Source organism: Papio anubis, chromosome 6 (genome assembly GCF_008728515.1).
Source record: "Papio anubis isolate 15944 chromosome 6, Panubis1.0, whole genome shotgun sequence".
Lineage (NCBI taxonomy): Eukaryota > Metazoa > Chordata > Mammalia > Primates > Cercopithecidae > Papio > Papio anubis.
The window spans coordinates 53,450,610-53,465,526 of NC_044981.1; the positions used below are offsets into that span (position 1 = coordinate 53,450,610).

A 14,917-nucleotide genomic window follows, 5' to 3' on the forward strand; every position below is an offset into this window, starting at 1 on the left:
AAGTTACATTTTAAAAATTAAATGAATAAGTTGTCAGGAAACTTTGATTGTTTATGAACAACTAGTAGTTACCTATGACTTAACAATTATAAATTACAGATGTGATTTATCATGTAATCACCAGATACTTGTTCCTTCATTGCAGGAATTTTCAAGTGAAAACTGTACCTCACTAAACCTTAGGAAACTGTAAGCATAAGGATTGAGTGTTTCAAGTGAATGTAAATCTTATTTTTTTTTTTTTAATAAAGATGAGCATTATGTGCAAAAGAGAACTTCAGTGAATGTTGAAAGTTATTAATTAGTGGTATGATATCATGAATATGAGGTGAGCAACTTTATGAAGATTTGTCAGCCTTGGCACTGTTGACATTTTGGGCGGGATTATTTCTTAATATGGATGGCTGTCTCATGCATTGTAGTATGTTTAGCAGCATCCTGGTTCTCTAATCATTAGATGCTAGTAGCCCTCCTCTTCACAAGTGATTCTATTTAAAAATATCTCCAGATGTTGTCACATGAGGGACAAATCTTCCATTTTGAGAACCACTGAACTTGATTGAAATGTGATTGGGAAAAAGATGACATATCCTAGAATGATTGAGAAATTTATGAAAGTCTCAGGATGTATCCCCATACATGTCAATAGATTAATTTTAATTAGGTAACAAAAGAAATTTTATTTCCCCATGTGATAGCTTTTATACTAGCAGACAAGATAGGTGTTCTTCCTTTTTCTCTTGGAGAAGAGAATATTTTTGCAAAACTTCACCATAATACTATTTAGGGCAGGAAGACTGCCATCCCCAGAATTCAGATGCTGCCATCCCCAAAATTCAGATGCTGCATTGTGGAGCCTAGGATCCAGGTATAGTTCTAGTTGTCTGGGCTTGGATCAAATTATGACTCAAACTGAGGGCTTTCCAAAAGACAGAAGAGAACATGTTCTATTTTTATTCCTATATCATATTTAATCTTTGGGCTTTCTGTACTGTTAGACTTTCTTTGTAAAACTTCTGAGCTCAGCGATGGGAACAGGATAGTCTCCACTAAAATGGCACTCTTTGTCTTCCATGCTTCTCAGTTCTATGTTAGTTGCTGGATCTTTTCTGATCCTTGTTCCCCAGCAAAATTTATTGCTCTGTTGTCCATTCTTCAGGACTGCTCTGTATGATTAGCTTGTGACTCCTGTTCCATATTTTGAGCTAAGGAGTTATTCAATGGTAATGGTTCTCTGGGCTACCCTCCCAAATAAGATTTGAATTTTGGTAGGCCTGAGACTGAAAAGACTGAGTCAAGTGGAAAATATAAAATTTAAAATTAAGGCAGGGTTACTGACAAATATATATCTCATCAAGTCAGCTTTTTAATGCTTGTAGCACATCATAAAGCTGTACCTTGAATCCACACAATGGAGATTATGATTTCAAAAGACTGGAAAGTCCATCGTCTGATTGAGATAGCCCATTCCAGTATCTCACACAGTGTGGAGTAGTGACTGAATGATTGAATGAAGAGCATTCTGTGGGCATTATGAGAGTTGGAATGTGAGCCTGGATAGGCAGAATTTGACTCCTAAGATAAATTACTGAATTATCTTTCATGCCTTAAATTTCATCCTGTATACTCTGTCAAGTCACTGAATTGCAAGGCTACTTCCTTCAGACCATCTCTGGAATACTCTGTCCACTTCCTCACTGGGTTTTTGAACAATGAAACACTTTCCTAACTACTTGTCTCTTCTCCAGTCCCCTGCTACTGCCAGAATTGTTTAAAACAGAAGTTTTGTTGAATCACAAAAATTTGTGTCCTTCCATTCTTGGCTTTATCTTGTCTATTCAATTTTATATCTTACTCCTAGTAAAAAGAACCTATTTTCCAGCATGCCAGGTTTTTTTCCTTTAAATTTTTTTCTTCCTTCATGATTAGTGAATGTACCAAACTCTCATATCTCTTCTGTGCTTTTGCTTATGTTTTTTTACTTGTATGGGATGGAAATATTTCTTCTTGCCACCTGATCAGATTCTTACTCATTGCTCTGGGTCCAGCTGAAGCCCATCTCTTGCTCATGGCTGTTCATAACTCATTTACTCCATATTGATCTCTCCTTGCTTTTATTCTTAAAGCACTGAATATAGGTGTTACTCATTTTGGCCCTTAGCAATGTATGGCTTTCTTCAAAGTGGTAACTAACGTTTTGTGTGTACAATTTGCCCCCTCAACTAATTAATAAATTCCTGAAAGACCCATGTTTTGTGCTTTTAACATTACATCTAGCATATTACTGTATGCATGACAGGTACTCAGTAGAGACATTAATGACTGGGTAGGCATTGATTGTTTTCTAATTCTCTTTTAATTTAAATTGAGATACTTTGGAAAGGGAAAATCCAACAGCAATCTGTAAGGGAAATTGTTTAGCTTATTTGTGATAGATGTGTGAATTGTGGTGCTGTTAATGTCATTTTGGATATGAAATATTTGTCATTTTGAACTTCTGGTAATGGAAATGTGTAAATGAAAAAATAATAGTTGATATGTATCATAAAACATTCTATTGCAGAATTTTAACTTGATCTTGATTTTCTTCTTTTCCAATACCAGATACTTCTCACCACTGCATGAATGGACATTTGAAAGTGCCATAGCCAAACACTTGCAAGCATGGAGACCTCATCAATGCTTTCCTCATTGAATGATGAGTGTAAATCTGATAACTACATTGAGCCTCACTACAAGGAATGGTATCGAGTAGCCATTGATATTCTGATTGAACATGGGTTAGAAGCGTACCAAGAATTTCTTGTCCAGGAACGAGTTTCAGACTTTCTTGCTGAGGAAGAAATTAATTATATTTTGAAAAATGTCCAGAAAGTTGCACAAAGCACAGCGCATGGTACTGATGATTCCTGTGATGATACCTCATCTTCAGGGACCTACTGGCCTGTTGAGTCTGATGTGGAAGCTCCAAATCTTGACTTAGGCTGGCCATATGTGATGCCTGGACTCTTAGGGGGCACCCATATAGATCTCCTTTTTCATCCACCAAGAGCACATCTACTTACGATAAAGGAAACTATTCGGAAGATGATAAAAGAAGCAAGAAAGGTAATAACATTTCTATTTTGAAATGAAAAATTTGAAACATAGAAAAGTACAGAGAGTAATAACACAAATATGTATGTTAACAAAAGAATCTCTATATGTATATGCCATGTCTTTTATTTTTAGGAAATGTACCCATGATACACAGGAAGGTTGTATTTCCTATATCTTGCATATTTCCAAGAAAGTGGCATTAGGTCTTTGCTAAAGAAAGAGATTTCCTTTTCTTTCTAATGTATTGAAGAGATCTCTTCTCTTCATTTCCAAGAAAGTGACATTAGGTCTTTGCTAAAGAAAGAGATTTCCTTTCTTTCTAATGTACTGAAGAGATCTCTTCTCCCAGAAGACTGAGGTATGTTGACTGGGAATAAGATGACTTGACACTCACAATTTTAAAACACTTAAATTTTTCTTCTCTGAAAGGAAGTAGTTGGTGGATATGGTGGAATTTTCTTTGTTCTTAACAGGACTGAATGCCAATTCTTGCTCTGGATGTGGTTTATGCAGTTAAATAAACCATACATTTACTTATCTATTTTCCTGAGTTGTGTGGAAACAGTATAAAATCAACATAATAATGTAAAATTCTAAAGTAAGATTCTGAGATATTTAGCATTTTAAGGCTTTGGTGTTCTTTATCAAATATTTATATTGTCTTATACATCTCACAGATCTTATTTTAGAGCTTGGGTAAAACTGTAGAACTCTTTAATCAAGCAACAAAAGTTGTTAAGAGTTTTCTATCTACTCAGCACCATGGTAGGCACTTTGGAGACTATAAAAAAATTTGCCAAGCTCAATCTAGAGTTTTAAAATGTATGGGCAAGGCCGGGCATGGTGGCTCACGCCTATAATCCGAGCACTTCGGGAGGCTGAGACGGGTGAATCACTTGAGGTCAGAAGTTTGAGGCCAACCTGGCCAACATAGTGAAACCCCATCTCTACAAAAACAAACAAACAAACAAAAATAAACCAGATGTGGTGATGGGTGCTTGTAGTCCCAGTTACTCAGGAGGCTGAGACACAAGAATCACTTGAACCTGGGAGGTGGAGGTTGCAGTGAACCAAGACTACACCACTGCACTCTAACCTGGGCTGTCAGAGTGATACCCTGTCTCACAAAAAAAAAAAAAAAAAAAAAAAAAAGGATAGGCAAAAAGTTATAATTTTTAATTATAAAGTGTACATTTTTTAGTTATGACTATTTGATACAGAAATTTAGATCTAAAAAGGACCTTAGGAGCACACATGCATGACATTGCTTTCTTCTATGCCAGTAAGCACAGAAATGCTTGCAAAAGCATGCTTTTATGAAGTACATCAATATAAGACCCTTGAATTCCTCAGTGACATGGCAGTTTGCAAGACAGGCAACTAAAAGGCTAACAATCACGTAGGGAGACACAGTGTTCTGAAGCTAATGTCAAATGCAAGCTTTGCAAAAATGAGGTAATTGTTTCCCTAAACCTTTTTAGTTCAAATAACCTGTCTTTTTAGCTGTATTAACTCCTTTAACAGTATTATATTAAATAAAGTACTAATCCATTCCAGTTGTTAAAAATTAGCTATAGAATCAGTCTCACTGTAAGTGACCAAACTTTTATTGAATAAATTGAACTGTCATTCAATTTTCTGAATTGAACCGAGAATTTTTTTTTTAACAGTACTATCTGAACAAATTATACAGCTGTATTTTGTAAGGCAACAGTACAAAATTTGAGGATATATATGAGTCTTTCTAATGGCAAAATCATAAATGTCAAGTATTAATGTTTGCTAATTTTATTTGGGGACATGATATGCTTTTGAAGCACAGTGTTAACAGAAAATTGAAATCCATTTTTGAAAATACATCAGTGAAGATGAAGATTCTTATTGTGGTAACTTAGTAGTAATGCATTTATCATCCTGCATGATAGCTAGTTTCCTTTGGGACATTGCATTATTATGACACAAAATGTTAATTCAAGAGATATCATAAGTTTTTGGGCTAGCACTCACTGGGAACTGAACATCAGTCATGATCTTCTGATGTATTTTTCTTTCTAATGTGGCAGGTATGTATTTAATAAGCCTCTAAAAGTAATATCTTCTACCCGGTCACCGTCTATTGAGAACTCCCACTTGAATTAGCGAGCTGAAGAAATTGAAGTCCATACTGTAAAACAGTAATGTAATGTGTGCTTCTCTTTCATAAAATCAATGTGGCATAAAAATAAGAAAGAGAATTGTGTCTTTTTTCTACTTGTATAGCTATATCTAAGCTGAATTCAAAGTAAGAGAATTATTTGATCTTGTTAACTGAGTATACTGCCAATCAAATATAAATTATAACAGATGACTTCGATTTGGTGAACATGGTGTGTGTGTGTGTGTGTTTGTTTGTTTGTTGTTTTGATTTTTTTGTTTTTAACACAGAGACAAGGTTTCCCTGTGTTATCCAGGCTGGTCTCAAACTCCTGAACTCAAGTAATCCTCCCGCCTGAGGCTCCCGAAGTGCTGGGATTACAGGCATGAGCCACCACACCCAGCTGTTATTTTTTAAGGTGTTAGGGAATGTGCTAGTTTCTACCCAGATGCAATAAATATTGAAGTCTAACTGGCTATCTTTGCATGGAATATGTATTTCTCAATTATTGTGGAAGATTCTTCATATGTCACCATATCTACTTAAAGATTTTTGAAGGATTAAGTACTCTGGGGAAAAAAGTTATTGACCCCATTTTAAAGAAATTAAGATTATTTAGCTTATAACTGGACATTGTCCTGTGAATAATTTTTAAAAGAACAAATATTTTGAAATAAAAGCTTACCAGAACACATTGCTTTTTAAAGATTAAATGTGGTTTTCATGACTATCATTTACTCAAGAGATGTCTTGCTCTTATTATCTTTCAGAATCAATGGAAGCCTAATAGTCATCAGGATAAGCTTTCTGTTTTTGAATTTTTTTCAGAGGATAATTTGTCTTTATTGGTAACTCAATGAATTGTCATGGCATTGTAAAGGGATGACCTTTTTTTTCCATAAAGTGTTTGGATAATGTATATTTTAATGGTTAAAGTTTCTTTTTTTTTTGCTTCCAAATATCTCAGGGAGAGTTTTTTGGTAATAAACGTTGTAAAACTCTACAGAGATAAGCCAAACCAGTAGGACTAGACACCAGCAAAACAGAACCCAGGAAAAGATCTCAGATAAAAATTTAAATCCATTTTCACGTTTGTGTTTGCAATTGAGATAAGGAACTTCTGAAAATAATGCCATTTTGTGGAAAAATCTTCAACTAATGAAAAGAATATAAGTTATCTGCTTAAAGGCCCAAACATTTGAAGTCTGATTATAAGCACCAAGTTAAGCTTCCAGTCTCTTGTGAAAGGAATTAAAAATGATTCTCAGTCTCAACTGTCTTTACTGGAAAGAGGTGAAACATTTTGTTTTTGTTTTTGAATTTCAGTAATTTATATGCTCTCATTTCTAGCTTAAGTTATATAGTTGAATGATCTCTTGATCATTTTTCTTTTATAAGCAGAATGTGATCTTTATAGTATTTCAAAAATCTATACTTTTTTACTTTTTAATTTTATTTTTGCTAATTGTCACTTAGAAATTGATTAGAGATTTTTGTTTCTTTTGTTTTCTTTCTTTCTTTTGTTTGTTTGCTTAGTTTGTTTGATAACTTTCCTTTGGGAAAATTCAATTGTCGATAATATCTTACTTGTGCCCTAAAGGGACATATTTTAATTTACTGGTTCTTTTTTTAAAACACTGTTTTTTACTTTGTGATTGACATAATTACATTTGGGTCAACTTCATGAAGTCTGATAGTGTCTACTCAGACTTTTCCCAGGTAATTATTTGTCTGTCAAGAAGTGTTCCCAAGATGATATATGCACATATTCCTAATTACTGTGAACTCCTCTTATGAAAACATCACCTCTAATTACTTAAAAAAGTCATCTTTCATTAAAGTATTTTTTTTTCCTAGCCACTCAGTGGTATGTATTTACAAAGTTATAACTTCTGAGAGTCTTGAATATCTGAATGTTTAACCACAATGTTATTTGCATCTCTGTTTCCTAATTCTAGGCTAGCTTTTTTTGTGAGATGTGAATCTTACTCTTGCGAAATACGGAATCAAGACACATAAGCAAAAGTCTAGTGAGAATTAGGGCAGAGTAATTCCTAATGCGCTCTGTACCATGTTACCTGAGTTCAGGGCTTGGTTCCTCACTGAGTCACTGCTCCTGGGTGTGTCTATTATGGCCTTAGGAGTTATTAGTAATACAGAGAAATATTAACCATCAGTTGACCCCGCAGATGCACAGAGGAAGATGAACAGGTGATGGGAAATCTTCTGGGAATAAGCTGATATTATAAAAGTAGAACTAGACTAGAGACTTTGTCACCAGGACTCTAACTAGTGTGGCATTAAACAAGTCGTTGTACCTCCTCAAGTATCTTCATTTATTTAGGGAAAGATGTGAAGCAAAAATGTTTTTATATTTTTAAAATCTGGTGTTCCTAACCAAATCTCTAATATTGTTTACCAACTTAAGATTATTTTGATATATTATACTTCTTGCTGAATTAGTTTGTTATAGAAATGATTTTTATTCTCTGGTGATATGTTACTTCCATCTGCATCCCTTTGCAACCATGTCCTGCCCAGCTAAGTGATATTTATATGTTTATCTGTGCCTTCATTAGACTAGAATGATCTGTCCTGATGTTCCTAATTTTTATTAAGAATTTCCTCTCTACCCTATCCCTGTCCCAACTCTCACTGTGAATTTTGTGATTCTTTGAATTTGAGTCAAAATTGATTTCTTCTTGGAAAAAAATTTTGCTTAGTTAAATTTAGTGATATTACTATCCTAGGACATTAAGTTGAACATTTCTTCTGTGAATAAAATGTATGACATGTTAATATATATTTATGTTTGAGTGTGTATGTGTGAGAGAGAGGGCATGAGAGGAGAAGGAGGGAGAGAGAGGGAAGAAGAGATGGAGGGAAAGAGAGGGAAGAGGGAAGGTGGAAGAAAGGGAGAGAAAAGAAGGTGGGAAAGAGACAGGAGAGGAGGGAGGGAGAGAGACAGAAAAAGAGATCTGGTTAAAATTGCGCTGACTTCATCCTGCCAACTATTGCTGTGTCTGTATGGCAGTACTGTGCCTTTAACAAGCTCCTGGTGCTATACAGAGACAACACATTCCATGTCTATTTTATGGTTGTTGAAGCAAAAAATTAAAAAAGTATGAAAAGATGAAAATGAAATTGTTATATGAGATTTCCAACTTGGTTGCACACCAAAGCCATCAGTAACTTAGGAATTTCAGATGTTTTACTCTGTTGAATATCATCAGGTAAAGTCTAAGGATCATCAGTGACTTGTATTTTTAAGAGACTTTCATTTAAAAATTGACAACTGAGAAAAGAATTTGGCTTTAAAAAGAAAAAATACAGTTACTTATGGGTGTCAGTAAGTTTATCAGAGTCTTTGTGTTGCTGATACTAACCTATACCTCTATTAATAGTTGGAAAGAAATAATTTAAAATGCGAGTTATTTAGGAGTGCGTGTATATATATATAATTTTTTTTTTTTTTTTTGAGACAAGAGTTTTGCTCTTTTGCCCAGGCTGGAGTGAAATGTCGTGATCTCGGCTCACTGCAACCTCTGTCCCCCCAGGTGCAAGCGATTCTCCTGCCTCAGCCTCCCGAGTATCTGGGATTATAGGCACCCATCACCACGTCCGACTCATTTTTGTATTTTCAGTAGAGACAGGGTTTCGCCACATTGGCCAGGCTGGTCTCTTGACCTCAGGTGATCCACCCGCCTCAGCCTCCCAAATTGCTCGAATTACAGGCATGAGCCACCGCACCCTGCCGGAGCGCATATAATTTATCTGATTACGAGAAATGTTTTTGAGATTATTTTCTTTACTCAGCTATTACTTTTTAATACTTTTAAATTCTCTCTCTCTCTCTCTCTCTCTCTTTTAATGTAAAATAAGCCGTGAGAAACAATTTTGGTAGGGACTGCACATGACGTGTTTAGTCCTTCTCTGAGCTTTGAGGTAGTGTTACTGACTACAGTACAGAATGTAGTTCTATATATTTGGGGATCTCTGAAGTAGAATATTTATTTTTTGTGATTGTTTATGTTTACTCATTCTTTCCTGTCTCTGGTTTACAATAAAAGCCAAACAGTTACTTATTGAAATATGTAATATTTTCTGATGATACTCCTTTAGTAGTTTGTTGGAATGGCAAAGTTAATTGTCATCATAAAACCTTATCATAAAATACTGAGCGTTCCTAATGCCTAAACACCTAAATTCCAGAGGGGTAGAAATTAGCAGTTTTATACACTCAAATACCTTCAGGGCTAAGCCACAAAAATAACTCTGCAAAGGAGAAAGGGCAGGTGGTATTCCAATAGAGAATGAAAGGAACATGGAAGAAGAGATAACTTGACCCGACTTAAGGCATTCTTTAGGCATTTGTTATAGAGGTGATAAGCTTAGGACCTTAGGTACACATTGAGGCATCATATCAAAAGTTAAGCTTCATGAAAATAAGGGGATATTACTTTACTTGTTTGTTCTCTCAATGAGATGTAAAAAAGTCATGAAGGTTTGACATGGGAGCCTTTTAGAGGTGATGAGAGCTGACATTTTGACACACTGACATTTTGCATTTTAAGGATTCTGCCTGCTCTCTTACAGTTGTTACAGATCCATCATGTGGCGTACATTATTATATCAATTATTGATATCTTTAGTCACTCTTCAAATTATCTTGAAAAAATTGGGTGGCTTTTATCCTAAGGACTGGAACTCACATCTGATTTTGAGTAATGAATTTATATTATGTAATTTAGTAACAGTATCAGGTAACATGTATTGAGCACTGACATGTTAGGCATTGCGCTAAGCACTCTGCATGCATTATCTTAAGTTGACCTTCATAGCAACCTTGTGAAATGTGTCCTTTTATCATCCACAGTTTTCTGATGAAAAATACTGGGTTCATGTGGTAGGTTGGTCAGTGGTAATAAAGCAGAATGAAACCAAAATGATTATAACCTGAAAGTGGTAATGATTACATGTTCCTAATCAGAGGTCTTCGAGACCTGGTTGAGAGGGTCTAAGATTGAGATCAGTGGGTGTAGATGTGGAAGCGTTGATTTCTAAATGTGTCAGGTAAAAAGTATCGTGTGGTTGTTATTAGAAGTCAGAAGTAACTCACTTGGAGCTGACAAAAGTTTATGATAAGCAGATAAGGTGATAGTACCTAGAGTGCAGACCAGGCCAGGAGACACTGAAAGGAAATGCGTTTCTGAGTTCAAATATAAGGTAAATTTGAAGCAGGAAGAAAAGGAAAATCAGTTAGTGAAGTTGTCCTTTGGCCTCTGCTGGGTTCAGTTATGAGGGAAATCAGCAAGTCTTTGGCCAGCCTTACAGGTTAAAGGTATTGCAGGCCATTTATTTATTTAACAATTATTTTTTAGTGCCAGTGATGTATCAGATACTATTCTAAGTTCTGAGAATACATAGGTGAATAAAGTACCAAAGAAACCCTGCCTGCCCTTGAATGAAGTTTACCTACAAATGGGAATAATCAACTAATAAATAAGGAGTGCTAGCAGGAAGAAGCAAAACACAAATATTTTTGAGTAAAGGGAGCTACTAGTGGTGGTGGAAGGTAGCTTGCAATTTTAAATAGGGTGCTTGGAGCAGGCCTTAACAAAGTGACATTTGAGCCAAGATTTGAGTAAAGAAGGAATAAGCCATGCATATATTTGTGGACAGAACACAGGAGACATAGGGGAAGCTTTCTTGTTTTTTAGAAGAAGAGCAGAAGCCAGTTATTGGACCTGACAGCAAAGAGGAGAGGAGTAGAAGATGAGTCAGAGAGGAAACATGGAGGGTAGATCTTGGGGATCCCACTGGCCATTTTAAGGAATGATTCCTATAAGTTAGGAATCTACAGGAGAATTGTGAGCAAAAGAGAGACATCAGTTTTAAACCGGCTATATTTTAACAGGATACATCTGGCTGTAATATTGAAAATTGACTCTAGGGGACTAAGAATGAGCATATCAGATATTACTAAAATAATTCAGGTGTGGGATGATGGTATCTTAGATGGTCAGATGGTGGCAGCAATGGCTAGTTTTTAGGTATGTTTTGAAGGTAGTGAAACATGGAATGTGAAATAGGTTGAACAATGCAAGATGACTTCAACATTTTTTGCCTGAGCAGTTGGAGTGATGGCATTGTCATTTGAGGTTGGTGTCAGAGGTCCCAAAGTTGTGAGCAGGAAGCAGGCATAGAGGGTGAGTTAAGGAGACTTTTAAGTTACCACTTCACCATAGCCTTTGGATGGTTGATCCGTAACCCCAGCCACTGACATCTGGCAACACACATGGCTAAGTATCTCTAGATGAGGGTTCACATTGGAACCCAAATAGTGACTGACTTGGAGAATAGTCCTGACCCGGATGACGTAGTTGTAAGTAACTTGGATATTCAGATGCAAAGGAGTAGGTAAATAGAGAGTATGAGATAAGAACATGACTGATTAGATGCTGTCCCAGGACCTAATAAAACAGGAGATTATCTACCCTGCTGGGAAGCAGAACCTCCCAACACATAGTCTTTTCAAACAAACTTTTACAGGCAATTATTTCGCAATTCCTTTATGCTGGGTCAGGTGAGTGGAAGACACAGAAGGAGAAACTGGGAAGGGGTCACGTAGGAGGTCCCTTTTTTTAACAGGCCATTTGGATGGATAGTTTTGATAAGTAGGAGATGAATGGTGGAGAGCTGGGCATTTTCAGACAATGGGGGAGTGTAAGAAGTAGAGTAGGGTGGAAAAAAAGGAAGGGAGAGTTGTTGAGAGAGGTTGATTAAGGCCAAATTGTGAAGGTCCTTTGATCAAACCTTGTGTAAGTGAATAGTGGAAAGTCATGAGATGTTTTTTAGTGACAGTAATGTTGTTAAATCTGATTTTGGACATACTAATATTGCGTTTTGGTTAGTTAACACATAGAGAAGAATATAAGACAGGTTGTAACAGGCATTGGGATAATGGTCAGCAACAAGCTGACAATAGGCTGAAGCTGATGTTCAATAGCAAACAAAATGTCTTTTCAAGGGGAAAATATATCTTCAATTTCCTACTAGAATAGAATGTAAATATAACTACTTAATTCTGTATCTTAAGGAAAGTGCCTTTTTTTTTGTTTTAAAGCTATTTTTAAGATGTCTTAATTATCTGATTTTAAGGTAATAAAATGTATTTCTGTACAAAATAGTTTTAACTATCTACATACGGTTTAAGTCTACATATGCTTATTGAGTCCCAGCTATGTGCAAGGCACTCTGCTAATTCATACGGATGGGGGGAATAACCCACTTCAAGTGATTTAAAGTCTGATATTTGAGGGATATGGTAAAAAATTCATTGGAAATATATAGGTAAAATCATGTGTGTTTATGGGCATTACCCGAATGAGCTATGTATTATATAGGGTCTGGATTTTTTCCCACCTGTTTACTCTTTAAGTATCAGGATTATACAGACAATTATTGAAATTTTAAAGTAGCAAAAATATGATACAGATAAAATACCTCCAAAATATTTATTAGCAAATGTGTTTCACTAGTGCAACAAATGTATATATAGAACGTGTCTTTTTTTTTTTTTTTTTTTTCTGAGAAGGAGTCTCGCTTTGTTGCCCAGCCTGGAGTGCAGTGGCATGATCTCGGCTCACTGCAACCTCTGCCTCCCAGGTTCAAGCAATTTTCCTGCCTCAACCTCCTGAGAAGCTGGGATTACAGGCGTGTGCCACCATACCTTGCTAATTTTTGTATTTTTAGTAGAGATGGGGTTTCACCATGTTGGTCAGGCTGGTCTCAAACTCCTGACCTCATGATCGGTCTGCCTTGGCCTCCCAAAGTGCTGGGATTAAAGGTGTGAGTCACTGTGCCCAGTTGAAGGTTTATTTTTTATTATTGGGGTGAATATATTCCTTATAGGCAATATGAAAAATTCCAGAAAGGGTTAAGAAAAGGCAATCGTAATCTCCCAGTAGAGATAATCACTGCTACTAATGTTAGAAATTTTCTTACTGATTAAATAGAGAAATACATGTATACACAAGTGTATGTGTATGTATTTTGATATCTTATATAAATCCCTGAAATAGAAGATTCATATGTGTTATATTTGAGATCATATATTTCGTAATATTTTAAAAATTGCCTCCTGTCTTTTTTCACTTAGGATTTTTCTTACAATAAAATAATTGATTTCTTGTGCTGAAATGCAATGGCATAATAAAATAGGGGGCAGTGGGAGCTGCTGTGTCTCCCACGGAATTTAAAAACAGTAAGATTGACTAGATGACAGTCTGCTTTTGAGAGCATGTGCTGACAACTGTAAATAATATTAGTGATAATATATTCCTTCATTACTGCCACCTCCACCCATTTCTTACTCATCCCTCTACCCATTGGCATACCAGTGCTGATATGGTGAGAGTCTCATGGTAATATTCCTTCAGAAATGAAGAAAGCCTCATAACTGTTTTTGTGTAATCATCAGTAAGAAAAATTGGTAAATGTACATTTTCTTTTGAAAATGAGAACTTTCCTTTGGGCTATATTAATTTCATATTAATAATCACATTTTGATTTTTTTCTTCCTTGAACTCAAACACAGGCAATAAATAAACATGAAAGGGAAAACATTGTCATTTGGCTAAATATCAATCCAATATATGCTGCTGAAAAAAATCTATAATCATAAAAAAGACCTGAGTCATAGTAGTCATATTTCAACCTGCTGAATTCTGGAGCAGTTACTGAAAAAAAAAAAAAAAATCTGAGGTTTGTGATCATGTAGTCTTTTTACAATTGGGCAATGAGAAATTGAGAAAGTCCAAAGTCACCCATTTGGTGACCATAAGGACTGACAGCACTCAGGCATTTGGGCTTCTATTCTAAGATTATTGTATCGTATTGCTTCTCTAGTGGGAAGGAGAAATACATTTGTTAATGACACCAGTAATAGCTAATGTTTAATGCTATGTGCCAGGGAGTGTTTGAAGCACTTTATATGTACTAATGTATTAACACATTTATCTTCACAACAGTTCTCTAACATAGATACCTTTATTGCCCCTTTTTTTAAGAAGTAAGGAATAAAAAAGTTAAATAATTTTTTTCTAGGCTTCAGAAGTAGAAAATTACAGGTCTGGTATTTGAGCCTGGGTCGTGGGCTCAGACAGAGCCTGCTTGGGCTTTTAACCATTATGGTGTATTACCTCTGATATAGACCACTCCAGGCAGGCTCCATGCAAACCAACTGAACGTTCACAACCATGCTTTCTAGTATTAGTATTATTGGATAGTATCTAGTTCTAGTATTATTGCATTTGATTCCTGGTTATCTGCCACATGGACTCCAACTCATAAGCATGGAGTATATGATGAGGCTTTGTGCTTTATCTTATGCCTCCCTCAGTCACTTCCACTCCAGCGCTACTGGGCCTGCTCTGGGTCTTCCACTGTAGAAGTATTCCTTCCAGCTTTTGTTCATGATTATTCACATATTTGGAGCATTCTTTCCCAACTTTTTGCCTCCAATTCATCTTTTAAAATCCAGGTTAAATTATACTTGTTTGGGAAAGCTTTGTTTGATTCCCTTACAGACTTCAGTTAGTCATCCTCTGTATTATTGTCACTTTATTTTTTTATTATTTATTTATTTTTTGAGATGGAGTCTCGCTCTGTCGCCCAGGCTGG

General features: G+C 35.8%; 1 protein-coding gene across 1 annotated transcript in view; it reads left to right on the forward strand.

The window, feature by feature from the left end:
* The window catches only part of LOC116275296 (protein FAM83B), a 96,391-nt gene that overhangs the window by 21,622 nt on the left and 59,852 nt on the right, over window positions 1-14,917 (forward strand). Inside the window, exon 2 of the mRNA XM_031667139.1 lies at window positions 2,605-3,108. Coding sequence (XP_031522999.1) covers window positions 2,665-3,108 — 444 coding nt within the window. The 5' untranslated portion in view covers window positions 2,605-2,664. The remainder of the gene's footprint in view (window positions 1-2,604; window positions 3,109-14,917) is intronic.